The sequence below is a fragment of the Ranitomeya variabilis genome, chromosome 8, assembly GCF_051348905.1.
Source record: "Ranitomeya variabilis isolate aRanVar5 chromosome 8, aRanVar5.hap1, whole genome shotgun sequence".
NCBI classification, from domain to species: Eukaryota; Metazoa; Chordata; class Amphibia; order Anura; family Dendrobatidae; genus Ranitomeya; species Ranitomeya variabilis.
Window position 1 is genome coordinate 61,998,300 of NC_135239.1, and position 21,729 is coordinate 62,020,028.

Genomic DNA, 21,729 nt, shown 5'->3' on the forward strand with positions numbered 1-21,729 from the left:
CGTTATCAGGTCATCCCTTGCCCCTCAAAATCAATAGGTTCAACCATGTTTAATGTCAAGAAGGACTTTTACTTCGGTCCCTGCATTATATCTCCACAATTTGATAAAAATTAGTTTGCTAAATTTTTATTTAAATTAATGCTTAGCCCTCCGCCCCCAACCCATTATAAAACTGCAATGGATCTAAGTTCTAGCATTTCTAGTATTCTGCTTGTAATGTAAAAGCTGCTAATCACTTACTGTATGTGAATCTATAAATTACACACCAGCCTTTCCCTCCGTCAGCCTGTTCCTCATTAACATTATTAACAAGCAAACTGATACAGGTCTAGAAGTGTCTACATAATTTATGCCTTTAACCACACAGTTGTTAGAGCCTATAATCAGATTTGTGTAACTGACCAATGTAGACTACTCAACCGAAAATGCCAGAAATATCTTATATTTACACAAAGTATCATAAATTCTTTACATATGTGTTTGGAATAGCATAAAAAAGTAATATTCAGGTATTTATTTTTCTATCACATTGAATTACTTTTTACATGAAATTCACGGGTGACTTCTTGTTAGGAATGAGAATGTTCATCTCCTTCAAAGGAAATTAGTGGCTTTTCACTGTTTTGTGACTTGTAGTATTCAAGTTCTCGAGGACTGTGAAACTTTTCCTATAGTAAAACATAAGACTCAGACTCAGTGGTGGAAAGTTGTCTTGACAACCTCCCTCGGGCTGTCATTTCAATGAACAGTTCCCCTAATATATTTTTTCTCCTACTGTGCATCAGAATGTGTTAACTTACTTTTTAAACACCATTAGATTCACCAATCATAACCGCTGATGCCTAAAATTGAACCATGGCTCATGAATACAGCAGGATATACCTGCCAGCACCCTAATGAGTTAAATGACTGTGTAAGAAAGGCTTGCGTGGTTTACGGTATGCCACCTGTAGGTGCTGCTTGTAAATTTTTTACTTTTGATGTTGCTCTTGAGGCATACAGCAAAGTTGTCTAGAAGGCTAAGTAATCCCCTCTTATTCCTATTTTAGTAAATATTCAAAGATTTTTCTTTTTTACTTTTTCTTTAATGAGAATAAATATATATCAGAAAAAAAAGATTTTTCTTTTTCTTAATGAAAAAAAAAAAAAAATATATATATATATATATATAGAGGGGTACGGAAAGTATTCAGACCCCTTTAAATTTTTTACTCTTTGTTTCATTGCAGCCATTTGATGAATTCAAAAAAGTTCATTTTTTTTTCATTAATGTCACTCTGCACCCCATCTTGATTGAAAAAAAAGCAGAAATGTAGAAATTGTTTCATATTTTTCAAAAGAAAAACTGACATTTCCCATGGTCATAAGTATTCAGACCCTTTGCTCAGACACTCATATTTAAGTTACAAGCTGTCCATTTCCTTGTGATCCTCCTTGAGATGGTTCTACTCCTTCATTGGAGGCCAGCTGTGTTTAATTAAACTGATAGGACTTGATTTGGAAAGGCACACACCTGTCTATATAAGACCTCACAGCTCACAGTGCATGTCAGACCAAATGAGAATCATGAGGTCAAAAGAACTGGCCAAGGAGCTCAGAGACAGAATTGTGGCAAGGCACAGATCAAGTCAAGGTTACAGAATTTCTGCACTACTCAAGGTTCCTAAGAGCACTGTGGCCTCCATAATCTTTAAGTGGAAGAAGTTTGGGACCACCAGAAGTCTTGCTAGACCTGGCCATCCAGTCAAACTAAGCAATCGTGGGAGATGTGCCTTGGATGAGACCGGTAAAGAAGAACCCCAAGATCACTGTGGCTGGGCTCCAGAGATGCAGTAGGAAGAAGGGAGAAAATTCCACAAAGTCAACTATCACTGCAGCCCTCCACTAATCGGGCCTTTATGGCAGAGTGGCCGGACAGAAGCCTCTCCTCAGTGCAAGACATATGAAAGGCCGCATAGAGTTTGCTAAAAAATACATGAAGGACTCCCAGACTATGAAAAATAAGATTCTCTGGTCTGATGAGATGAAGATAGACCTTTTTGGTGATAATTCTAGGCAGTATGTGTGGAGAAAACCAGGCACTGCTCATCACCTGCCCAATACAATCCGAACAGTGAAACATGGTGGTGGCAACATCATGCTATGGGGGTGTTTCTCAGCTGCAGGGACAGGATGACTGGTTGTCATTGGAGGAAACATGAATGCTGCCAAGTACAGAGAAATCCTGGATGAAAACCTCTTCCAGAGTGCTCTGGACCTCAGACTTGGCCGAAGGTTCTCCTTCCAACAAGACAATGACCCTAAGCACGCAGATAAAATAACAAAGGAGCGGCTTCAGAACAATTCTGTGACCATTCTTGACTGGCCCAGTCAGAGCCCTGACCTAAACCCAATTGAGTATCTATGGAGAGACCTGAAAATGGCTGTCCACCAACGTTCACCATCCAACCTGACGGAACTGGAGAGGATCTGCAAGGAAGAATGGCAGAGGATCCCCAAATCCAGGTGTGGATGTTGCATCATTCCCAATGAGACTCATGGCTGTGCTAGCTCAAAAGGGTGCTTCTACTCAATACCGAGCAAAGGGTCTGTATACTTATGACCATGTGATATTTCAGTTTTTCTTTTTTAATAAGTTTGCAAAAATTTCTACATTTCTATTTTTTTTTTCAGTCAAGATGGGGTGCAGAGTGTACATTAATGAGAAAAAAATTAACTTTTTTCAATTTACCAAATGGCTGCAATGAAACAAAGAGTGAAAAATTGAAAGGGGTCTGCATACTTTCTGTACTAAGTGTATATTAAAAAAAATTAAAAAGCATTTCATTACATTCAGAGATGAATAAGCGAGCGTGCTCGGATAAGATGTTATCCCAGCATGCTCATGTTCTAATAGATTATCTTCGGTGTGCTCGAAAACTATGTTCAATTCGCTGCGGCTGAATGTCTCCTGGCTGTGTGACAGCCTCAACACATGCAGGGAGTTTCTGTTCGTTAGGCAATCCCTGCATGTGTTGCTGCTGTTGAACAGCCACGGGACATGCAGCCGCGGAGACTCGAAGTGTTGAGTGAGGTTAAATTGCAAAATTTTATTACTATCATAATTGCATTGATATGACCCATTTTCCTTCATCTGAATGAACATCAGGAATGGAATAGCCATACAGTATGAAACTTTTATAGGTTTATGGGGGGAAAATGGATTGCCTTCAGTCAGTGCTCAAAGTTTTCTAGAGTAACTAGTGTTTCTATCACCATGTTGAGTAATAAGATGTCATTAAGGTAAAATAAATTGAACTACTCAAGGAGGAAAAAGGAAGTGAAAGTGCAAGTACTGGTTTGGCTAAAAGTTACATTCTTCAGTTTCAAGTGACATTGTTTTATTCTAGAGAGCCGGGCAAGCTCCGACAGGAGGAGCCTTGTAATGAAGATGGATGCATCTAGTTATCAGCAAGCAATTTACTAAGGTTTGATGCAACCTTAAGCACTGCGGATTGCTCAATGGCACCTGCCACATGGAGGCTAATTAATGAATAGCTATCCCCAAATTAACAGAATGCCTTTCTGGATGAATTCTGGTCATTCATTAAAAGAAGCACCTTTCACACCACACATGGGTGTTTGCTGTTTCTGTTCTGACTCCTGAGCTTGTGATAGACAAACTGAATGCAAAGTAGATCAGTGGGGCAGCCATCATACATATCACCTAATCAATAAGTTAGTGTAAATATTTTTGATGTCCCCCTGATGTGTGTTCATGATAGATGGGTGTAGCATTATAAAACAGATGTATTGCATGTACTGCAGATGAAAATGCTGCCACTTTAACCATTACATTCATTTTACTCAAATACTGAGACAGAAGCTTCAGCTGCATCTCCCTCCTCCCTCTAACTCTTACTGACTTATACCAGAAAGATATTTTTGGGGACTGCTCATGCTTGTGTTCTGAATGAGGAGAGATTTAACCGCTGTCACCTTTGATATCAGAAAAATTGGCCATGTTGAATTTTAACATCTGGCATCGGCTGGAAAGTCAGGACACCCTATAGGTATTACAGCTGATATTTATCTAATGTGCATGGGTACTTTTAGTCCTGTAAGTTATAATTTGGAATGATTTTTCGACAACCTTTTCGATTACCCACATGCAATAAAGAATGGAGGTGTATGTATTTGTATGATTGCAGTTTGTATTACACTGGAAAACTAAATTCTGAGAACAGCCACTGATCTGTTATATAGAAACTGAAGGGTGATAATTTAATAGCCTGCTTGGAAATGTTGACCTTTCTTCTGGTGCACACAAAACTACCAGTATGGGTACATGCCCATAATCAGGAAATGGCAGCGCTTTGGAAGCAGCATTTTTTTTTGCTGTGTCCAAATTGCTGGGTTCAATCACGCAGTTAAATCCGCAGGTGTTCATTGATCAATGCGGATTTAACGCATCCAATACATTCTTATCTTGGAAATTTCTGTTGCGGAGACTAGCGTTGACATGCTGTGGCTTGGAAACCTGCACTTTTGGTGAGTCTACACAGCGTCCTATAGAAACACAGTGGGCACAGGATTTCTATAAATCCCATCTACTATGCTTGTATCATTGAATGCAGCCTTTTGGACGCAGCACAGGTGAGCTGCGTCCAAAATGCTGCTATTCCTGATCAGTACCCTTACAGATCGTTCAGTGTACATAGACTGCCATTGTTTTTGACAGTGAATTTCCTGTTCCTGTTTATAGAGGACAATATGCTGCCGAGAACGATCATTTATAAACCAGCTTAAAAATCACTTTACCCAACAAACAAACATTTTTTGGTGATTCACAGCCTATTTACACTGGTCAATTACTGGTAAATGAGTATTCCTAGAAATGCTCATTTACAACAATCATGCATTGTTAATGCACACTTACTCTTTGAAGAAACCTTGTCTCCTCATTTGTCACAGCTCTCATTTAGTTGGGAAAATGTTAGCTTTAAGCCATAACGTTTACCTTGGGCTGCATTTACACAGCGCTATTCAATGACCGCAGTTTAATAGGCTGTTTAAAAAGGCCGATCACTCTTCCTAAGCGCACAGAACAATCGTTATCACAATCATTCTATGCGCATACAATTATTTAGCTTGGTATTACACAGGATGATGTACTGCTGAGAATAATGATTTTTAAGCAAGTAGAAAAATCATTTCACCCTGGGAACCAGCCATCATTTTGCTGGTTTGTTGGGTGATTGGAAAGCTGTTTAGCAGATTATCGAGAACAAACATCTTAACCCTTTTACCACTTATGACGTACATTTACGTCTTACATAGCGTCCTTGACTTTGATGCAGGCTCGCATGTAGAGCCTGCATCTTTACCGGCAAATGATGGCTGATTTAATCAGCCATCATGTGTCTCTAACATCTGTAGCTGGAGCAGAGCTCCACCCACAGCTGTTAAATTTCACGTGATCACGGGGCACTGATGGATTGCCATGACAGTTGGGAGTCTTCCGAAGACCTCCATACTTGTCATGTTGATTATCATGTGAAAGCCTGGGTGTCTTTATCTCTTCATTGGTTACCTGTGTCCCCCAATGAAGGCTCCAAGAAAGAGATTTTATGGTGAGTACCACAAATCCTTTTTGATGGTGTTCATAGAAGATTGTGATTTTCACTAGCTGATACACTGCTATAAATGGTACAAGTAATCAGATGATAGCAGCTTAAAGTCCTTCAAAGGAACTATTAAATACAGTAAAAAGTAAAAAAAAAAAGTTTAAAAAAACACAAGTTTACATTGCCCCACTTTTGCCCCATTGAAAATAAAATGAAGAAAAAATCATATTTTGCATATCTACATTTGTGAATCTATCAAAATATGGCATAATTTAATTGGATCGGTAAACGGTGTAACAAGATAAAAAATCGAAACCCCAGAATTATGTTTTTTGCAGCAACATTGCAATAAAATACAATAAGAGAGGATCAAAACATTGTATCAGTAAAAACATCCGCTCAAAGTGCCAAAAATAAGCCATCACCCAGACCCTTTTTTTTAAATTACAAATTTCTGATTTTTTTTTCACCACTCAAATTAAAAAAAACCCTATACATGCTTGGTATCTGCATATTTGTACTCACCTGGAGAATCATATTTCCAGGTAAGTTTTAATGTACAGTGAACATGGTAAATAAAAAAAGAAAAACAGGTAACAGTTGTGGAATTGCACTATTTTGATTTAATTTCAACGCACTTGGAATTTTATTTTCCGCTTTGCAGTACGTTACATGATAAAATGAATGATGTCCTTCAAAAGTACAACTTGACCTGAAAAACACAAGCCCTCATCTAGTTATATGGACAAAAAAAATAATGAAGTCATGGCTCTTGGAATTAGGGTAGGAAAAAAAATTAAAATGAAAAAAAAAAAAAAATCGGAAAATTGATCATGAAGGGGCTAAAAACTCGATCTTCATAAAAATCATATGGTCTAGTCTACATGTACTCTTTAGTATAGATTGATTGAAATTTCCATTGAAATCTGGAGTACTCTTGATAGTTATGACATTTTCCCCATGGTGCTTCAGCCAACTTTCCTTTATTTGAAATAGTGGTAAAAAGAAATTGTAATTGGTCAGTTCTGCTTCTTATCACGTGTTGTGCAGTTTGTAGGAATGGCTCTGGCTCTGCTGACCACCAGAAGAACAAAAACTAAATGGGCATATATACAGTACACGCTGTATGTGGGGGGGAATGGAGATCAGTCAAAGTTAGAAGTAGTATGGTATGAAATCCAATCCGCTTTAATTTGAGTTTTGGTGTTTTTCCATGTTTGTGTGTTTATGATCCTATGGAAGAAGCAGTACAAAATCTGTCAATTACGGGGTTTTCAAAGATCACTCTCCTTCTACTCTACACATGGACTATTGTCACTTGCAGTGCAGGGCATGCTTGCCATGTTGCCACATGTCTTTATTAGGGTCCAACTGTTCTTGATGCTTCTCCTTGATGACTTCTTCTTTCACACTTTATTTTTTTAATCCGTAAATTGTGCGCTACTATTCCCCCCCAACCCCAGTCTACCAACAAGTTATATAGTTCTAGACTATTGTAAAGATCTAAAGGCAGGCGACACTATAAATGAAACATATAGTCCTCATTATATTATTAATGTCATGCAAGGTCACCAGTTTGAGTGGCACCAATTGACCATCTGTACTCATGGGGAGCCTGCCGGATAATTTCAGGTGAAAGAATGCATGTTAAAATTCAAATACTCATCCGTTAGTTTCCACTAGAAAAAATCCCCCATTAGTGCAGTTTACCTATATATATTCTCCTTTTTGTATACTCGAGCACACTTGCAATGCTTACGGGGACTATTCAGAAGGGTGTAGTCAGCAGCCAATCTGTCATTCATCCCACTGTTTCCTATGGTGTATTGGCACCTTCGATAGAGCTATAGGAGAAATCAGCACAAATAGGGTCGTTTCTGATAGATATTTATAGTATGCACTCAGATTATACTAACCTGATACATCCTTTCATATAGCGAGAAATATATTGAAGAAGTATCAGCTGCAGCAGATCCACGGGTCAGCAGGTGACCGTATTAGAACCAAAGTTGAAAGAAATCTGTGGATATTATTCGCACTGCTGAGTAAGATGCAAGTCCAGACGTGTCGAAATAAAAGATGGTGGCACCTTAGGACAGGTACACTGCTTGTAAAAGACAATGGAAGCATAAGAGCTGCTAAAATATGTTCCATAAAATATTATAATAGGGGCTTTATTTTCAGCACATTGGTTCTACAGCCTAAATCTGGCTTCCGATGTTTTCTCTCATCAACTCTAATCCATTTGTATTATATAAATTAATAAATACAGGTTTTGCCCATTGGCAAACTATACAAACCCGTTAAAGGCGGCTATTATTGGCCTTTAAAAATAATGACCTTAGGAGGCTGCAAAGCAATAGAAGAGTAACAGCATAATGAAGAAATCGTGCCATTAAAGCATTTTCCAATGTAACAGTTTTAAAGCGAATTTAGCAATATTTCTGAACAGATGGGTTGCTCTGGCTATTTTGACTGGGTGGTTAATATGATTTTGGATGGTTGTAGTTGCATTCTGATGTTTCTCCGTGCTGGGAAAGAGTTGGGAGTACTGTATATGAATTAATGTTTTCAGTTTGTGCCACGCATCGGCCCCCAGGCTTTTTTTTCTGTCCCTTGCTCTCTTTTTGCATGGCTTTATCAAATAAATGGAGCTACTGGCACCATCTGCAAACCTCTTGAAATGCTGCCCATCAGTACATTTTCTAGATTTTATCAAAATAGTATTACACCACTTTGCGGGTATCCTGGCATGGAATTACCAATTACAATATTTTTGTCACGCCACATTAAAAGCAAATAAGAATCTTGACAGATGTAGTACAACTGGCCTCTCATCGGGGTCATGTGGAATAATGTTCAGTGCCCCAATATGGATTTAGTAAATCAAAGCCTAAAAGACCAGAGTCGTGAAGTCATCGGCGCTCAATGTAATCTATGAATTGATAGACTGTAGGACCTTATTGCAAGAAGAATGGAAAGAAGAAACAGACGTTCAACCATTTGCCAAAACGTAGCAAGATTTCGTAAAGGTACAAGAGTCTTCTCCGACAAGACTATAAGCCCTGTCTTCCATCCCCTGGGGACGTCTGCATTTCACTTAATTGTAACTGGTAGTGAGAATGTAGCTCTTCTGTCTAATTGAATTTATGTGAGACGGACATTCATTTTTGTGTCATGCATCAAAACAAAAGCTAAGCAAGTTCTGTTGGATGTTAGAAGAGCGCTCGACAAAGGCAACGCAGCACAGAGCTAGTAATAAAATGAGTAAATGAGCCATGTTATGCATCCACTGCTGGAGACTGCTAGTCTTTTATTTCACAAGTGTGCATTATTGATGGAAATGATACACGTCAAAAACGAAGCACAAATCAAGGAAAACATTCCATTATAATTGGCCCAAAAAGCTTCTGCTTTTATTTTATAGTGTTGACAGCGTTATCCGAGCAGATACTAATTCATTAAATGGTAATAAACATTGACTGGTCCTTGATCTGTGTATTATGTTTAGGGATGGCATCGATTTGCATTTGCTGATTCGCATATTGGAAAAATTAATGGAATTAATGGAGAAGAGCATCTTTTTAAAGATTTACTCCTTTGCTTTTATTTGTGTTTTTTTTTTTAATTTTAGCAATAAAATATATTGAATGGGTGTGATTTGTTCTGTACAGTCATTGTGGATAAATAAAGATGAAAATGGAGCTAATTTGTTCTATGAAAATCCTTTTGGTTGTGTTCACATCTGTGTTGGTTTCCATTGGGAATTTGGTGGTTTTGACCGCAAAAATAGTATTCTGCAGTTCTAGTCTTGCCTGAAGAGGAAGGAACAATAGATTAAGGATATTTTGGATGGGTATTATGTAGTCAAATACTCTACCTTGTCCCTTCCCTGTAGGCAAATACGTAAATCTAAAACAAAGGGCTGCAATTTCTTTCAATTAAGGAATTGCAATAAACCAAGTGTGAGAACTCCTAAAATGACTTATCTATAGCTTCACTATATAACCATCTGTAATATAGGAATATATTATTTAACTATTTTGAAATTCCCATATTTTGAGTGGCTGATGACAATTTGTTACCACTTTTCTCAACTTTAGACCACTTTTCCAGCCAAGTTCAAGTTCTAAGTTAGACGGTTATTTATGTGTACATTATAACACAATACATTGATACACCAACTATTGAGTTACCTATTCAGCCACATTTCCGATTCCTAAAACAGAGTCGTCTCTTCCTAATTACATGCTTGCATGCTAGACTGGTGCTAAATTAAAGCTGACATCTATGTGGCAAATTTGAAAATGGACACCGTTGCATCTCCCTATCGGTAACTTTAAAACTAAATAATTATAAAGAATTACTTCCATCTCATGTACTTGTGATGTTTAATTTTTTTTTGCTTTTCAAAAGAAATTAATCACCACCTGCTTATAAAGAATCAAAATTCAAACACTATTATACAATTATTTATGTACCATAACCATTATAGTGCAGTTTACAAAGTCTTAAAGGGGATTTCCCTCCATATTCAGGATTGTGTATTTCCAATAGCACCAGGATGACCTGTATGACTTCCACTAATCCTCTGTATGAAGGGGTTTGCAGCTCACACTTAGTCCTGCATCCCTTTAAACAGTTACCCTACCCCAGCTTGAATGCTAGAAACTGCAACATGATTGGAGCTTGGGCACTACTGGTGGCTTTGGCACTACTGTGCAGGATAAACCTGGAGATGGTGACACAGAGCTATACCAGTACTGAAGCTCCTTCTATTGTCAATATCAATGGGTGTTTCAGAGATCCAATATCCTCCCATCATAGTGATGGAAAAATGAATGGTGATTGTCCATAATGTGAGCATAGAACATGTTGACTTCATATTATAATTATATCTTTAAAAAGCTTATGCTATGCCTTATTCAGATGTAATAAAGAAACTACTGATAAAACAGACCCTTTTTCTTTTTTTTTCAAATGTGGAGAATCTACACTCCTCAATATTAAAATTGCAACTCCAAGACAGAAAAGTTGTGAAATTATGAAAATCACAGGGTTCATAGACATGTTCATGATATGCAAATGATAAAAAGCAAACAAAATTCTTTAAACATCTCAATTTATTGAGTACAGAGCCTTGCCCTGAAATACCTGAATTAGCATGTTATCATTGAGGTTAATAATGGTTATCTGAGGAATGTTCTTAAATACCAAAGGTTATTGGGCACGCAAATAATCAAGATCAGCTGCTGGCAGCTCCTTTTGCAATTGCCGACCAATACCATTAGAGACGTGCTCGATGGGACACATATCTAGAGATGCTGTAGGCCATAGTGGCACGTTTAGGCCATGCAGGCTTTTCACAGCCTAAGCAATATACTGTCTGGGATTGTTATGTAGTAAAACGAGAATTGGGATATTTTGGAGTCAAGACCCAATTCAATTTAAGACCAAGCTGTTGGTGTAAGGGGAATGAAGATTAGATGGGCCCAGCTACCATACATTATGCCATCATGCACAGAAGAGAACCACTGTGACTTCCCTCATGAAGGCCTCTTCATTGGCCTCAAGACACCATTCTATCATAGTGAAGAGTAAGACAGCAATAGAAACTGGAATGGAGGTTTATCCTCTTCAGCGATGAGTTTGACTTTTGTCTTGCACACAATGATAGCTGGAGAGTGGTCTGAAGACCATGTGGGCAATGCTATGAGGCATTCATGATGGTACATCACATCGGTCCTACTCCTGGGGTTATGATGTTGGGTGGCATAATGTAATGTAGCCAAAACCCTAAAGCTTTAATTTCAAGTACACTAACAGCTCGATCTTGCATTGAAGAAATTGGCTGTACCACTAGTTTCATCAAATTAATTGTCCCAGGTGCCTTTTTTTTCTCAACACAACAATACCAGGCTGCATATTGCGTGCACTGCTGTCAGCATGTGAGCAGCCTGTGTGGCTGAAATGTGCTACCATGGCCTGCTGCGTCTCTGGATTTGTCTCCCATCAAGCACATCTGGGGCATCATTGTACTGCAATGGCAAAGGTAGCTGCCAGCAGTGGATCTTGATGATTTCTGTGTCCAAGTGCTTTCAGAGCTGCAGAACATTCATAAGGCAACCATTAATAGCCTCATTGATACAATGCCAAGGCTTGCAAATGCTGGTATTTTTCCATATCATTTTTTCACTCATATTCAGTCCTCAAAAAAAAAAGATATTTTGAAATGTTTTTCCCATCATTAACATGTCCATGGATCCTGTAATATTTTTCATAAATCCACAACTTTTTTCCTTCTTTGTGTTGCAATTTCAATGTTGAGGAGTGTGTTTTTGGTCCGTGTGTTATTTTTTTTACAATCCTTGAGTCATTCACTTTTCTCATGTGAGAAAAAAATACACAGCACTGAGATGACACACAGCTTATGAGTATTATTCATTTTGTTTTGTTTTTTATCCATTCACTGAAGTGAGAAATTTTGATATCCAAATTGAATAAAAAACAAACTTTTGGGCATCTGGCAATTCTGGCAAATGCCAGAAGGGCCTGTCTGGTCGTGGGCCGCCTTGTCTGCTAATTTGTTAACAGAATCCATGTTCTCAAGACACCCATACTGTTAAGAGTTGTGATGGAGCACAAAGTCGCTGACTCCGTCACTTACCCCAGCAGACCACGGGTATCATTAGTATATTGGTCTTGTAGAAAATCTTCCATTTCTCCATCCAGGGTAATATTAGTAATATATCCCATCTGGCTCATGGGGATGGGGACAACATGGGCCTGTGTGATTTCAAATGTCAAGACTGAATTTCAGCCCTAGTCCATACCTGATAATGGGTATGTTTTCTGTCCATGAAAAACACAGACAGAATACACTCAATGGTACCGGAGGACTAAATGAAGCCTTATTTTGGGCTCTGGCAATAAATATGGTCATTGGAGTGGTTTATGTAAGAAACTCTGGTTTTGGAAGCATGCAGAGAATCCTAGATTGACAAATACTGTTGGCACATTTATCTTCTTTTCACTTCTGTTCATTGTATTTTACAATCCTCCTTTTTTCGTTCTGCTAGTAAACTGTGGCTATAGTTTTCATTCTTCTGACACTCGGCAAAGTCTTTTACAGGCTTTCTGCTGCTTCATTCACATTGGGCTGGGATTGTATGTACTTTATGACCCAATCCCTATAGGGCTCATTGTCTATTAGGAATCGATTGATAAACTTCCACTTTTAATTTAGGATCTCTTGCTGGTAATTTGAGTTCACGTATCTTCTATCTAGCCTGAGCTCCATGGATTAGAAACATTCAAAAAGTGGGTGACCCATAGAAAGCATAAAAGTGAATATTCAGCTCACTCGTGTGTATGGAAATGATTATTAAATATTGGCAACAATTCTTAAAATCTGAAAAAGACATAAAGGAATGATCTCATAGCATGCAGTAGACATCTGCTAAATTATTTGACTGGATCTGGGATACTAGGCTGTCTCATTCTCGCTAGTAGTCTCGATGTCACTAGATGTGACTATTATCAGACATCTTCCCTGTCCAGTGTTCACAATGTTTCAGAAGTAATTGCATCTTCCATATTACTGAGCCAGATAACATGGTAAAATCTCTATTTTTATTTTTCGGTAACCGTCAGTCTAATCTAAATTTTTATATTTCCTTTATATTGTAGTACCATCTTCAAGAAGGGACAATATGGAAAAAGCTTGTATGTCAATGGAAAAATCTACTTGTCGGCCTGGTAGTAATAGCAGCCATCATAGCTACGCCGATCTCCGTCCAATGTTTGAAGACACTAACAGATCCAGCCCCGACTCGGCTCTTTCAGGTTGTGGCAGTGTTTGCCGGTATCATCGCCGAGACCCTACTACTCAAGTAAGTACGAGAATAGCAACCTATCACTCATATGTAAGTTTCCCAAATTAGCGTTTATTCCTATATCTCATAGGCCTGGTGCAGCCAGTGGGCATCTGTAGGCTCTATGTGGTGTATTTGGACTTAGGTTGGGTTTATTAGCAGAAATATATTGCTCTGATCAGACCCAAAATATTGGATCATGGCAAGAGTCGTTATTGAACAGACACAATAATTTTGTCTAACCACACATATGTCTTACCTTAAAGTTTTATAACATATGTATGACTTACTGTATATGGTTGTACCATCAATCTCTAGAATTGAAATATTCCTTTTCAGCATTTGTCGTACAGTGCATGACAGTTGTGTGAGTATAGAGTGGGCTAAGAAGATGTGGCCTCCATACGTAGGGTCTTGGCACCGTGTTAGAACTAGCTCTAGTTCCTGCTGTTAGCGGAGAATGTTGGCTATATGATTCTCACTGTTTAACCGTTAACGGGGTTTTCCCTGTTCCCAGGTGCAATTTGCTTTAAAAAAATAATTAACAAACAATTATTCTTTACATACCTTCCACCGGTCCACCGCTGAGTCTCTGCTGCTTCTCTTTGGGTCTGTTATTGTCAACAGGACTGACATCCTGTCCAAAGTGCTACAGCCAATCTATGAGCTCAGCAGCTCTGAGCCACATGTGCCATCTACTCAGGCAGAGCTACTTAGCTCTCTGATGGGCTGTATCACTATCAAAATTACATTGATGCTACGTTCAACAACAGAAGAGTAGCACCTAGGGATGGAAATTTTCCAAAACTGGAAAATCCTTTTCAAATGGTTCTGTTAATTAGTAGCATAATCCACCAGGACTGCATATTCTACCGATTACCACCCACCCCCTCCAAAGCAAATGTGGAGTGCTAATGGGTTGCGGTGGGAGATGGGAGCATTCTCTAGGCCTCAGTCACTGCCATTTTGGCTCTCCTGTGAAGCCAAGCAATTGACTTGGCTTCATAGGAATCTATAATTTTCACTATATTCTGCAACATTGCAGTATATACTGTAGAACAAGCGGTCAAACACATAAAATAAATAAACATGCTTGGTATTGTATCTACAAATTCATTATCTACCAAAATATATATATTTTCATTTTGCCAGACAGGAGGACCAGGGAATGGCGCTGTATTTTGTCACTGAGAGAAATAAAGGTGCAGAAATTTCAGTTTGCTTGTAGGTAAAATTTTATTCAAACCGATAATACACACAAAAAAACTATATACACAACACATTTTGGCTGTTTGCAGCCTTCTTCAATCATTCCCTGGTCTGCCTGTCTGGCATCTACGCTGTGGGATACTCTTGTTTAAGGGTCCAATCCCTCCTGACTAGGTAGACAGCATTGTCTAGCAAATACAGCCATGCTTCAAGCGAGAATTGTGCCTCAGTTTGCACAACCGCATCAGGTGAGCAATTTCCTATAGCTACTCACATTGTCAATTGATTATATCTTTTTGCTGCTCCTCCCCAAAAAATGCAGTGTAAGCATTGTATGTGCCCTAAAATTATGTCTAAAAAACCATCAAGCAAAAAACAATCCCTCACACAGCTCATCTGACAGAAAAAAAGAAATCAAAAGGTTGTGGGTCTCAGAAAATGGTGATATACAGTTATGGCCAAAAGTATTGTCACCCTTCAACTTGTTTAACCCCTTCATGACCTTGGGATTTTCCGTTTTTCCGTGTTCGTTTTTCGCTCCCCTCTTTCACATAGCCATAACTTTTTTATTTTTCCGTCAATTTGGCCATGTGAGGGCTTACTTTTTGCGGAACGAGTTGTACTTTTGAACAACATCATTGGTTTTAGCATGTCGTGTACTAGAAAACAGGAAAAAAATTCCAAGTGCAGAAAAATTGCAAAAAAAGTGCAGTCCCACACTTTTGTTTGGCTTTTTTGCTAGGTTCATTAAATGCTAAAACTTACCTGCCATTAGGATTCTCCAGGTCAGTACGAGTTCATAGACACCTAACATGACTAGGTTATTTTTTACCTAAGGGGTGAAAAAAAATTCCAAACTTTGCTAAAAAAAGAAAAAAAATTGTGCCATTTTCCGATACTCGTAGCGTCTCCATTTTTCATGATCTGGGGTCAGTTCAGGGCTTATCTTTTGCGTTCCGAGCTGGCGCTTTTAATTATTCCATTTAGGTGCAGATACGTTCTTTTGATCGCCCGTTATTGCAATGTCGCGGCGACCAAAAAAATGTAATTCTGGCGTTTCTAATTTTTTTCTCGCTACGCCGTTTAGCGATCAGGTTAATGCTTTTTTTTATTGATAGATCGGGCGATTCTGAATGCGGTGATACCAAATATGTGTAGATTTGATTTTTTTTTATTGATTTATTTTGATTGGGGTGAAAGAGGGCTGATTTAAACTTTTATATTTTTTTATTTTTTCACATTTTTTTTACTTTTTTTTTACCTTTTGCCATGCTTCTATAGCCTCCATGGGAGGCTAGAAGCAGGCACAACACAATTGCCTCTGCTACATAGCAGCGATCTGATGTTTGCTGCTATGTAGCAGAATTGCAGGTGTGCTGTGAGCGCCGACCACAGGGTGGCACTCACAGCTGCCCGGGGATCAGTAACCATAGAGGTCTCAAGGACCTCTATGGTTACTATTCTGAAGCATCACCGACCTCCGATCATGTGACGGCGGTCAGCGATGCGATCATTTCCGGCCGCCCGGCCAGAAGCGGTAGTTAAATGCCGCAGTCTGCGTTTGACAGCGGCATTTAACTAGTTAATAGGCGTGGGCAGATCGCGATTCTGCCCACGCCTATTACGGGCACATGTGAGCTGTTCAAAACAGCTGACATGTCCCGGCTTTGAATCGGGCTCACCGCACTATCCCGTCCGAGGTCAGAAAGGGGTTAAGAAAATGAAGTATTTCTCACAGAAAATTGTTGGCACCTTTCCAAACTTGTTTGTAAACCACTTTTTTTCAAGCATGTGATGCGTGTTCAAACACACCTGTGGTAAGTAACAAGTGCGGGTGATATGAAAGCTAACACATGAAATCAGATAAAAAGGGGAAAAGTTGACTTAATCTTTGTATTGTGTCTGTGTGTGCCATACTAAGCATGGAGCAAAAAAATGGGATATAAGGGTAGAGTCTTCTCTGCGCCGCTTGAAAAATTAGAAGTCCAGATGGACATTCTCTGTGGCATCCTGATGAAGGAGTCCTGGTGCTCCAAAACGCGTTGAATAAAGCCACCTTTTCATTGGATTACCCATCTGGACTTCTAATTTTTCAAGTGACGCAGAGAAGAATGTACCCTTATATCTAATTTTTTTGCTTTGGTAGAGGAGACCGGTGGATCTGCAGCAGCTAACATTTCCAGTGTAAGGGCTGGATCTGGTGGGTAAATTTGAGTAGATTTCATCTCCTTGTACCCAGATAGGACTCTATTGCGCTCTTATTTTCTTCCAGCCGTTTACTGATACTAATCATGGAGAACAGAAAGTGGAGAAGAGAACTGTGTGAAGACTTTAACCTTGAGGTTGTGAATAGCCAAAAAATGGAGTTCAATACATTATAGTAAAATCAATAGAAAAATACTTTATTGTACATGAAAAAAATACAAGGACCTTGAGGTTGTTGATATTTTTCAACCATTTTGGTTCTCAAGTCCATCTCTAGAGATCTTGATGTTCCTTTCTTTGCACACCATAATAAAAAAGCATTCAACCCATGGCACTGGAGTCCATGACTGGTTTTTTAACCATGGCTCAACACTTGGAATATTATTTTTCTGTCTTCCAGTGCACTATATGGTAAAATGAATTCTCATGAAGACTACAACTTCTTTCAACTTGATGGAGAAATAAAAAAGTTATGACTCTTGGGAGAAAGGCAGGGAAAAAAATGGAAGCGTGTTAACCTTTTCCTGCCGTTGACCACTTTTAATCATAGGCTAAACTATGCTTAAATTTGCATCACCCAGATTAAGGGCATTTAGAAAAACTCTGCATGGGGAAAGAAAAACCTAGAAATTAAAACCACTATATCTATCTATATAATTGTCTAAGGGGTACTTCCGTCTGTTTGTCTGTCTGTTTGTCTGTCTGTCACGGAAATCCCACGTCGCTGATTGGTCACGGCAGCGACGAATCATCATCAGGCTTAGTCCGGCCGTGAATTGGCTCTTCCCTACTCACCTCCAGTCAGCAGTGCACCAGTGTGTCGCCCCAAACCGGACCAACTTTTTACTGTTGATGCTGCCTATGCAGCATCAATAGTAAAAAGATATAATGTTAAAAATAATTAAAAAAAATAAAAAATTGTGCTATTCTCACCTTCCGCCATCCAAAGATGCACGAGACCACTAAGTCATCTGGGTAATTTCGCAATGCATCACTGGGAACGTAAGCTGGCGGCAGCATTGCGCGCATCGAGACAGCTTCGGTGGACGCCAGAGGGTGAGTATATAACTATTTTTTATTTTAATTTTTTTTTAACAGGGATATGGTGCCCACACTGCTATATAATATGTGGGCTGTGTTATATACTGCATGGGCTGTGTTATATACTGCGTGGCATCTGTTATATACTGCTTGGGCTGTGTTATATACTGCGTGGCATGTGTTATATACTATGTGGGCTGTGTTATGTTCTACATGGGCTGTGCTATATACTGCCTGGCTGCTATATACTACGTGGGCAGTGTTATATACTGTGTGGGCTGTGTTATATACTACATGGCCAGTGTTATACACTACGTGGGCTGTGCTATATATTACGTGGGCTGTGTTATATACTACGTGGCTGCTATATACTTTGTGGCTGCTATATACTACATGGCTGTGCTATATACTACGTGGCTGTCTGTGTTACGTGGGCTGTGCTATATACTATGTGGCTGCTATATACTATGTGGCTGCTATATACTACATGGCTGTGCAATATACTACGTGGCTGTGCTATATACTACATGGCTGTCTGTGTTATATACTATGTGGCTGTGTTATATACTACGTGGCTGTGCTATATACTACGTGGCTGTGCTAAGCGCGACATACATACATATTCTAGAATACCCGATGTGTTAGAATTGGGCCATCATCTAGTATATATATTGACCCTTACAATAAAGTCATGACATTATTTATGCTTTAATACAGCTGCCACATTGGTGTTTATTTCCATTTGCGCCATTTCCCCCCTCTACACTGAAGAAAATAAAATATATATAATATATTCAAATTTAATACATTAGCTGAAGAGCTATACTGGTGTGGATGATAAAAGAATAAATGTTGTATACCAAGTCACTGTGGGGATGATCTATAAGTATTTTTCGCAATTTAAAGTACATAAAGAAATTAAAAAAAAGTCCTTGGCTAGAGAGAAACTGCACATTAAATAGTAAAACGGATTATTAGAGTAAAGGGCACATTTTCTGAGTTAATTCTTTGTTAAACTGCAACCCATAATTGCCAATGTCTTGTGATTGCCTGGCATCGAGCTGTGCATGTCTATACCATTAAGTCACGTAAATGTTCAGTATTTTCCTTCTCATTCTTCGTTGATTTCACGCAAGAAAAAGTCAAATGTTTCAACACATTTTTTTTTGCTTCTTTCATTATAAGGAAGAAATTAAACATCCCTCCAAGTTAGTACTTAAAATATCAAAGACATTGTTAAATGCCTTTGAGTCACTATACAAGTAATTCACTTGTGCAAAGCAGCTACATAGTAAATGAAACCGTACGAGGGAGGTTTCCAAAGCTGAATAAACACAAAATTAATTAGTCTGAAACTTCCTGATGGATCTATTTAATGAAAGCCTGTTATTGTGTCAGCCACTCAACACCATGGATTTGTTTTATTGTGTTCTGTGTTGCTTTTTTATATTGAACCAACATGAAGGTTGAGCAAAGATGTTATTACATAAAGGCCTCCCAAGCATCTCTAGATATCACAAGTTGGGTGAGTCATTTATGTGAAGGTTCTGAATGTCTTATGTTGATATTGGTGGGGATCACAAGATGCCCAGCATGGAGCCATCATTTGGCAAAAAAGAATTCTGGGTAATAAATGTCAAAAAGCGTACTCCAGATTTTTGTATACTAAAAGAATTAACCCTGACAAGTCTTCGGCTGTTACATTTCCAAACTCTCTGTGAAGACGTCTCACAAACACAAGTGTAGCTGGTGCGCATCGTTTAGGATGTAATATGATTAGTGTTGAGCATTCCGATACCGCAAGTATCGGGTATCGGCCGATATTTGCGGTATCAGAATTCCGATACCGAGATCCGATACTTTTGTGATATCGGGAATCGGTATCGGGATCGATATTAATGTGTAAAATAAAGAATAAAAATAAAAAATATTGATATACTCACCTCTCCGATGCAGCCTGGACCTTACCGATGTAACCGGCAGCTTCCGTTCCTAAGAATGAGCGCTTGAAAGACCTTAGATGACGTTGCGGCTTGTGATTGGTCGCGTGAGCGGTCACATGACCGCTGCCGGAAGCTGCCGGTTACGTCGGTAAGGTCCAGGCTGCGTCGGAGAGGTGAGTATATCAATATTTTTTATTCTTTATTTTACACATTAATATCGATCCCAGGGCCTGAAGGAGAGTTTCCTCTCCTTCAGACCCTGGGAACCATACAGGATACCTTCCGATACTTGGTGTCCCATTGACTTGTATTGGTATCGGGTATCGGTATCGGCGATATCCGATACTTTTCAGGTATCGGCCGATACTATCCGATACCGATACTTTCAAGTATCGGACGGTATTGCTCAACACTAAATATGATATAAGGGAAGAGATCCTGATTCCAGCGATGTATCACTTACTTTATCTGCTGCAGATCTAGAAGTTCTGTGAATGCTGAGCTCTGTTTAACCTCACCCACACCACTGATTGGAAGTTTTCTGTGTACACTGTGCATAGGCAGAAAGCCGCCAATCAGTGGTGGTGGTGGTGTGGTTGGACTACCTGGTATCAGGTTTATTAGCTCTCTAGTGATAGTCTCCTGTTGATAAAACAGTGATTTTTATAATCCGGTTCTCTGTTACTATATTACGCTACGTTCAGATTAGTCTTTTTCAATCATATGTCCGACATTACCATATGGCACTTCAAAATTATGCAGATCAACAAATAGGAAAATCAGAGGTATTAGCCACTGAATCCAAAGAAGAGAACCATAATTTATCGCTAAAAAGACTATTTATTGTTCACAAAATATAAAAACAACAAGGTTACAAAACTTGTTTTACACAAAAAATACCCAAGGGGCCAGAAAAACACCCTAAAAAGGAATATACATTGCCATAATATTTATAGCCACATGTGGTGAGAGCAAATGAAAACACTTCAATGTTAATAACCTGTAAGAAATGAACAGCCTGATGCATAAAATTCCGTGCATATAGGAATCAACTGTGCCTCTATAGGGAATGCATGATATATGCTATCAGGACATGCTGACCACAGGCATTACAGGAAATAAAGTGCAGAGTATAAGTTATCTCACCGCCGTGATTTGTAGATAAATGAAGGCTGCAGATCCTCAGTATAGGGTGACTCGGCGTTCCCCTGTCGCCCCGACGCGCGTTTCGCCCTTGGCTTCTTCCGGGGCGTGCCCAAGGGATGGAAGGTGCGGCTATTTAAATAAGTGACGGCCAATGGGCATGCAAGGACAAAAAACAAAGCCGTGACGTCAGTGTTTTTTAATTGGTACAGCCGTATCCAAGGGACCAATAGGTGAATAGTGTGCCGTGCTGTGTCTAGGTTACGAATACCCGGAAGTAACAACAAAAGACCGGCTAATAGAAACCATATGCCATACAAAATCTATAGTACAGATAAAGCCAGTGAATAAGTGTGAGCGCACTGAGAGTAGATTATACGGCGCATGCGAACAGCAGTATCAACCATATAAAGGCACTTCTCTGGTTACGCTCCCTGTATCCGGCACAAATAATTTGCGCAGGCTCAGTATGGAGCGCTCCAAGAAATGCACGGTGATCCACTAATACCGCATGCGCTCACTCTCTCAGATAGCCCGTGAAGGAAGGTGCAAATATTTAATACTAAAAAGTACTTCACCATATAAATACATTATAAAACATAAAAGATAAGTCGTATTAGAAAGTGCCGAAGTGAAGAGAAAACTGCAAGAGTGCAGAATAAAATTTATTCCATATAAAGTGTGCATATTGAAGTGTTTATAAATTAC

At 39.1% G+C, this 21,729-nt stretch overlaps 1 protein-coding gene across 2 annotated transcripts in view; it reads left to right on the top strand.

Annotated features, from left to right (window-relative positions):
• The window catches only part of LOC143788547 (uncharacterized), a 690,635-nt gene that overhangs the window by 533,544 nt on the left and 135,362 nt on the right, over window positions 1-21,729 (top strand). The window contains exons 4-5 of one of the 2 annotated variants that reach the window (XM_077278285.1): window positions 13,296-13,498; window positions 16,962-17,215. In XM_077278285.1, the coding sequence (XP_077134400.1) occupies window positions 13,296-13,498; window positions 16,962-17,070 (312 nt within the window). In that variant the 3' untranslated portion in view covers window positions 17,071-17,215. Of the gene's footprint in view, window positions 1-13,295; window positions 13,499-16,961; window positions 17,216-21,729 lie in introns of those variants that run through there. The other variant, XM_077278284.1, reaches the window with a different exon arrangement.